The following is a 7,744-nucleotide window of genomic DNA, read 5'->3' as shown; positions in this document are numbered from 1 at the left end:
GCAGTTAAAATGTTTACTTTTATTTTTCATCGTTAACGTCAGACCAAAAATTTGTTTCCTGCGTCATCAACATAAAAACAGTGAATCATGTTACAGCCATTTTAAATTATGTGCTTCAAAGGTTTTACAGCAATAACTTAACGTTTTACAGTGTTATTTGTTTCCAAGGCGAGCAGAAAGTTTATCAAATCAACAGGAAGTGATCCTTACAGGTGTTTACAGGTCAGCAGTAAACTTCCTGTCTGTGTGAGAGACGAGTGAGGTTCTGAAAAACACGTTATTACATCGTCCGACACAAAATGTACATCTATGATCTGTCTGCTCCTTAACGCCCCTGAACACTGCTGAACTCTCCTGAGCTCTCCTGAACGCTGCTGACACTTCTGAACGCTCCTGAACGCTACTGAGCTCTCCTGAACTCTCCTAATTATCCTGAACGCTCCTGAACTCTCCTGAACGCTGCTGAACGTTATTGAGCTCTCCTGAACGCTCCTGAACGCTACTGAACTCAACTGAACGCTGCTGAACGCTACTCAGCTCTCCTGAACACTCCTGAACTCTCTTGAACGTTCCTTAACTCTCTTGAACTCTCATGAACACTCCTCAATGCTGCACGTAGAAAACAGTGGAAAACATTTTGAACAATCGAAGCCGAGGAACATCCAGGAGTCTGTCAGACGTTTTGACGCCCTCGGATGCATCAGGATTCTGTTGGATGTGGCAACGCCCTCACAAACGTGTGTGCCAACGCCCTCACAAACATGTGTGCCTACGCTCTCACAAACGTGTGTGCCAACGCCCTCACAAACATACGTGCCGACACCTAATGACGCTCTCACAATCGTTCGTAATGACGCTCTTACAAACGTACATGGCGACGCCCTCGGACGCGTCAGACGTAAAAATAAACGTGTTTTCTCTCAGAACCAAACTCCGTTCAAAACAACATGAAATCAGCTCAGATGCTACAGCTAGCAGAAACATCATAATCATTGTCATCTTCATCGTTATATCACCATAGTAACTGTCATCGTTAAGGGGGCGGGGTCATGCAGGGACACAGGCAGAGGGGGCGGAGCTAAGCGCTACACGTTATTTTAGTGGTATAAAAACATAAAAAGTTGATATTCAAAGTTTTCTCTCGTCGAATAAAGAACCTTGACTGACATGTGAGAGGAGCCAATGGGGGGAGAGGAGGGAGGTGAGGGGGCGGGGCTTAAATACAGACTCATTTCCTGTACAGTTCACAAACAAACACTTGGACGCTCCTCCATATTTACACCTTCTCTGTCCAACAGTCTTCTTCCTGGTTCTTTTCACACTGATGTCACAATGTATGAGCCGCGCTCTCCACTGCTGCTGCCGCCACCGCCGCCTTCTCCGCCCTTCGGCTCCCGTTTTTTGGTGACTGGTGTGGGAATGAGTGAAGGTCGTGTTGGGGTCGTTGATGATGATGTGGTGGTGGTTGGCGTGGCGGTGGCATCAGCATTGCTCTTCCTTGGGCTAGGCGTGTAGTTGAAGGGGCTGACTCTTGCCGCCACAGCACCGCTGCGCTGCTGAGTGCGCTGCTGCTGCTGCTGCTGCTGGTGTTGTTGTTGTTGTTGTTGTTGTTGTTGTTGTTGTTGGCGTTCAGGCGGCGGCTTGTCGTCGAGGCTCTCGCAGCTTCGGCGCAGGTTGAGGTTGGAGGAGGAGGAAGAGGAGGAGGAGGGAATCTTGGAGGGGGCAGGGCTGTCAATGACGGGTGGGGCATTGGCAGCTGTGGGAGAGCGAGCTGAACAGGAAGAGGAGGAGCGTGGGTTGTTGACGGGACAGTCCTCCAGACGAACCCACACATCTTCTGATTTGTCAGCGAAGCTCCGCCCAGCTGATAAGTCACTGCCGCCACTCTTTGCCTTTCTCCACGTTCCCTTCGACCTCACGGCGCTCTCCTCTTCGCTCCGCCCCTTCTCGCTGGACTCGGATGACGCTGACAGCACTGATGATGAGCTTCCTGTCCTCTTCCACGTCCCCACACGTGGTAACGATGTCGAGTGTTTACCGCCGCTCCCTCCTCCTGCCCCACCGCTGTTTTCCCGCTTCCAGGTACCGGTGCGGCTGAAGCGTGATGATGTCACGTCCTGTGGGCGTGACGGACTCTCTGAGTGTGAGCGGTTGATGTCGTGTCTCCTGGTTGTTGACGGTAGCGGTGTATCAGGGCTAGACGGTGAATCTAACGCCGTTGCACCTGCCACCGCCGCCGCCGCAGACTCCTCCAGCTTCCTCTTTAGCGTTGGGCTCGGTGCTTCTTTGATGAAGGTCGACTGACGGACCAGAGCCGGCTTCTCTGGCTCTGCCTTCTGCTTCTTGGCCACCGTGGAGCCGCTGACCCTCGACGCTGACTCGCTCCTCGGGATGCCCCCGCCGCTCCTCGCTGCCCCACTCTGTTTGGCCGGTCTGGAGGCCGATGATGATGATGAAGATGCACTTCCTGGAGACGCTGTGCGCGGCATCTGCAGCAGCCTCCCTCCCTTCTGATTGGCTGCTGTGGAGGAGCGAGATGGTGTGGAGTCCCGAGAGGACCCGCCTCCTCTGTCAGCACCGTCGCTGCTTCCTGGGGCTTTGGCCACGGCTGCTGTTCTGGGTTTACTCCGCCCCCTGGCTGCTGGCTCCGCCCTCGGCTTTCCTGTGATCAAACTCCTGTAGACCTTCTTCCCGCCTTTCACGGCCTTCGCCTCTTCCTCCTCCTCCTTCTTGGCCTCCAGCGTGCTACGTTCTCCGCCCTTCAGGATCCTCGCCCCTCGCTTCACCGCTACCTCCTCCTTCTCCTCCACCTCCTCCTCTGCGTTGTTATTGGCTGCTGGCAGGCGGAAGGGCGAGCCCACAGACTTCAGGGACAGCACCGAGTCAGAGTCTGATGACGGTTGGCGAGACAGTGATGACGCGGCGGCAGCGGCAGCATTCAGGCTGCTGACGATGGAGTTGGCGCCTTCCTGGATCGCCTTCCAATCAAATGACTCTGAGTCAGGGGAGGCGGGGCTTCTTGGGGCCTCTGACGGCTCCTCCTCAGCCAAAATGCCATCTTCAGTTTTAGTAACTGGAAGTGGCGTTGCAACAGCGGCAGTGGCGGCTGCAGCCTTCTTCTTCTTCTTGGGCATGGCGGAGCTGATGCACTCCTGCAGGAGGTCGTCCTCGGAGTCGATGCTCAGTGAGCTAAGCGACGAGTTCCGGGAGAAGCACACGGGCGTGTCCTCCACGTGAAATGCTTTGGGGGCATAGCCACTCGCCGCAGGGGGATGGGGCTTCAATTCTTCCTGTGGAGGAGGAGGAGACTTGATTCCTGTTTTGCCTCCATCTTGCTGCTCAGGCAGCGGGGCCGGTGGCGGCGGAGCGAACTCCTTATTATTGTTCTCCTGGTCAATGTCGCTCAGCGAGCTGAGGGAGGAGTTCCTGGAGAAGCAGACAGGCGTGTCCTCGATGGCGAACTTCTGCTTCTCATCCGTCGCTGTTGGGTTGGTCGTCGGCTTCGTTCGAGGGAAAACAGCAGCCGTCTGCTGTTTCCTCTTCCTGCCTTCTTCTTTTGTTTTCTTCTCTTCGTCTTTCTCACCGCCGTCATCTTCATCAAAGTCAAGCGAGCTCAGCGAGTCGTTGCGTGAGAAGCAGCATGGCGTACCCTCGATGGGCGTGTAGTGGTGCGGTGAGTCAAAGGCAAACCCTGGTTTTGCTTTGGCAACTGTTGCTGTGGCGACACCGTATGGCACCCGCTGGGGCATCGGCTTCACTGGCGATGTAGGCTTCTTCTTCTGCTGCTGCAGGCTGAGAGGGGGTGGGACTGGAGGAGGAAGAGGCGGGGCTTGGAGGTGCTCACTGTTCGCTGGTGCTCTGATTGGTTTTCTGGGTTTGGCTTTGGGCATGGCGGCGCTGATGCATTCGGCGAGGATGTCGTCACCATTCTCACCCTCAGGTAGGCCGGCCCCCCTCCTCTGGCTGGAGGTGGGCGGAGCTACTGGTATGACAGCTGCTGCTGCCTCCTCATTGGGTGGGGAGTCGATGGTGAGGTCGCTGAGAGAGGTGGCGGTGGAGAAGTTGAGCGGCGTTCCCTCAACACAGTAAACTCGGGGCACCTCCTCCGGCGGCGGTGGCACGTCCTTCCTCTGCTGTGATTGGGCACGGCTTTGAGGTGGGAGGAGCTTGTAAACAGGAAGCTGGCTGGGTTTCCTTGGCGCTGCTTGTTGCTGTTTCTTTGGTTTCCGTGATGACTTGGGCATCGCCATGTTGATACACGCCTCCAGGATCTCGATGTCATCATCGTCATCCGATTCGTCGAGGATCGGTTTTGCCACCTCCTCTTCCTTCCTTTCCTTGTTCCCTCCCACCTCCACCTCCACCTCCTCCGTCTTCCCCTTCATCTCCGCTGCAATGTACGGCTCATCCAGACTGAGTGCGCTCAGACTTGAGGCTCGGGAGAAGCCATGTGGCGTGCTCTCTGTGGCAAAGTGCAGCAGGACGTCAGCGCAGCTCTCCTCCTCATCCTTCTTCTTGGTCTTTTCCTCCTCCTTTGTGGTCTGTGGCGGCGGCGGCAGCGGTGGCGTTTTGGCACGGCTTGGCGGCATGGTCTGTCCCGGGCTGTCAGGCAGGTCGCTGGGGCTGACTACGCCACTCGGCACGCCGCTGCACGGTTCGCTGGAGCGCACAGAGCTTGCGATGGAAGAGGTGGAGAAGCTGTCGAGGGAGCTGACTGACGTACAGCGGCTGAACATCAGCGGCGTCTCCTGAGCGTACGGCTGCTCTGGAGGACTCTTAGGAGTCCTGGCGCCCGATGATGATGTCACATGATGGTGGTGATGGTGGTGGGCGTGGCTGTGATGGTGGTGGTGACCTCGTCTTCCCCGTGAGGACGGAACGGCTGCAGCAGAGGCGGTCTGGCTTTCAGCCTCCTTCTGCTGCCTCTGCTGCTGCTCATGTGCGTCTTTCTCACTGACAGGAAGTGTTGGGTAGTCGTTACCGCCACTGCTGCTCCCACCCCTCCTCTTCCTCCCAATGACATCGCCATCTTCCTCTTCCTCCTCTGACGACAGCGAGGAGAGTGAGCTGCCTCTGGAGAAGCAGATGGGCGTGTCCTCTACACAATACGTCTGCGTTGACTCCTGGTTGCTTTTCTGCACCGTCCGATTGGCTGGGGGGGGAGGGGGGCGGAGCTTGTTGGTAGAGGATGATGGAGGAGGCGGGACTGACGGAGTGGCAGTCTCTTCTGTCTTGAACAGCGGTTTGCGGGCGGCATCAGCACTGTACTTTAAACTGTAGTCGATTGGCTGCTCGCCTGTCGAGTCACCGCCATAGTTTGATGTTGCCGTGGTGACGACGTAGCGTTGTTGTTGGACAGACGCTATGCGGCTGCCGGTTGGCGCTGAGTCACTGCCGTCATTCCTCCTCCTCAGCCTGGCGTCCAGTTCATCGTCCTCGTCGCTCTCGATGCTGCTGCGGTGACTTGGACTCTGTCTCCCAGAGTTCAGCTGTTCGTCAGAGTACTTCAGGCTGTAGTTAATGGGAGTGTCAAGCTCCGCGCCGTCGTCGTCCGCCATGTGGTTGGCACTGCGAATCTTGTGTGCCAGGTCGGCCGGGTACTTTCTATAGACGCAACACTTGCTGGCGCCGCTTTCATCTGATGAGTAGAATGGCTCTGAAGATGGTTTGGTCTTGCCACGGTTGCCATATCCATCAGCGCTCGTCACGCTGTTGAGGCTGTCGCTGGACGCGCGTACGCTGGGCGGGAACACCGGCCGAGCGTACGCTGTTTCCTCACCTGTCCTCTTCGATCCGTCTCCGTTCTTTGGGCTCGAGAGCACCGGTGTGTTGGCGTATGAGCGTGTCGTGCTCCCTCCTCCGCCTCCGGTGCCGTTACAGCCCCGTCCCTTCCTGTGTGCCGCCTTGGGGCTCAGGTTGTCAATGTTGTCGAAAGTCTCTGACAGCTGCTGAGCGTCCAGCTCCTCAAACAACGCCTTCTGTTTGCGGGCGTGCAGTGAAGGAGCACCGGCGCCTGGCGACACCACGTTGGCGTCTTTGTAGCGCGCTGGCCGGTTAGCCATCAGGTTACGCAGGGCAGCGGCGCTGCCCATGGCGATCATCTTGTGTCGGGAATGAATGAGGTTGCGCAGCATGCCCACGGCACCAAGCTCCCATAATGCCTCCTGGTCTTTGGCGTCTCTGGCTGACAGATTCCAGAGCGTCCCGCAGGCATTGGACACGATGGTCAAACTGTGGGACTTTAGGTGCTGCAGCAGTGTCGGCAGGCAGCCGTGCTCACGCAGGATCTGCCTGCAAGACAACACACAGGGAGAAGAAACTTCAGTATTTAATTATCAGAGAAAAACTATTTAAACGTCATCACGAACATTAACTGTGTGAACCTATGATTCGTCCGTGGTCATGTGTCAGAGTGTGAGGAGGCTCCACGCTGTCTGAGGGTTACAACGCTGTGACATCATCATTTTGTAGACGTTAAGACTCAAACGTCAAACATGTCTGTCTGATGTGTGAGAAACACTCTGAACAGATGTTCTGTATGACGATGTGACCGTGGCAGGTGAACACGCCACTCCTCTGAGCAGATCTGTGTTAAACATGTTTCATACATTGCGTGCCAAATTATTATGCAAGTGATCTGGAAGCTGTACACGTGTAAGTGTGACACATTATTATGCAAGTCCTACTCAACTTTGACCATGGGCAAGAAACATGACCTGACCAAAGAGGATAAGAGTCTGAGTAAGGGGGAATCTACAAATGATATGGCCAAGAAATTGCAGCGTGAGTACCGAACCATGAAAAGATTCGTCCAAAATAGTCAGGATGGGAGAAAACCCAGAGTAGAAAAAGTTTGTAGAACATTATCAAGCAGAGGACTGTCAAGAATCAAACGAGAGGTTGCTAAAAGAGCCTTAGCTACCAGTAAGGCCATTGTTTAAGCTGTGGGACTCAATGATGTATCCAGGTCTACTCCATGTAGGACGCTAAGACGAGTGGCAAAGGTCAGGGTTCCTACACATTTGGAATTTCAAAATTCCATACTTTTCCATACCCTAATTTCCAGACTTGGCTTTTTTTTCTTTTTTCTTTTTTTCTTTTCAGAGAATATGCAACATCTGAGTAAATATATCAGTGTATCATATTTCACATCATATTTAATTATTCTTAATAGGTGATTGTAGCCAAGTACCATAATGACATGCAAATAAAAACTCAGGTAAGTTCAATGTCTGGGCTGAGGCAAAAAAGTTGGGACTCTGGGTGGAAGCGATGCAGTAACGAGACGTCGGTGTTTTTTCCTTTCATGTGGCTCAGAATCACCTTCTCTCCCATGTTGGCGATGTTACACAAAGCTTGCATCTAGCTCTGTGTGTGAATTGGGAATCCTTGGCCAACCAGTGTTTATATACGGTATTGTCAAGCCATCCATCCAAAAACTTGAATCTACCCATTGTGAACCACGTGAAACTCATCTTCTTGTCGAAGGTGCAGTGTTGGAGTGAAACCTGATACCTGGGGGGCTGGAGGAGGGTCATGGGGAAGCGGACTGGACATACCACTTGTCAATCAGGTAAAAGGGGCGGTATGTTTTCTGAGACGTTTGCTCTCACACAAACTGTGCTTGGCCCGGCATAAAAGACGAAAGACAGTGGTGTGAAAAAGTGTTTGCCCCCTTCCTGATTTCTTACTTTTTTGCATGTTTTCCACACTTAAATGTTTCAGATCATCAAACAAATTTAAA

General features: G+C 54.0%; 1 protein-coding gene across 3 annotated transcripts in view; it reads right to left on the bottom strand.

Moving 5' to 3' along the window:
* apc (APC regulator of WNT signaling pathway) overlaps positions 1 to 7,744 on the bottom strand; it is a 42,159-nt gene continuing 34,415 nt past the window's right edge. For all 3 annotated transcript variants that reach the window (XM_050051575.1, XM_050051576.1, XM_050051577.1), the window contains one exon: positions 1 to 6,291. In XM_050051575.1, the coding sequence (XP_049907532.1) occupies positions 1,317 to 6,291 (4,975 nt within the window). In that variant the 3' untranslated portion in view covers positions 1 to 1,316. The remainder of the gene's footprint in view (positions 6,292 to 7,744) is intronic.

The sequence above is a fragment of the Epinephelus moara genome, chromosome 8, assembly GCF_006386435.1.
Source record: "Epinephelus moara isolate mb chromosome 8, YSFRI_EMoa_1.0, whole genome shotgun sequence".
Lineage (NCBI taxonomy): Eukaryota > Metazoa > Chordata > Actinopteri > Perciformes > Serranidae > Epinephelus > Epinephelus moara.
The sequence above is the reverse complement of the archived record's forward strand: the minus strand, read 5'-3'. Positions and strand labels throughout refer to the sequence as shown.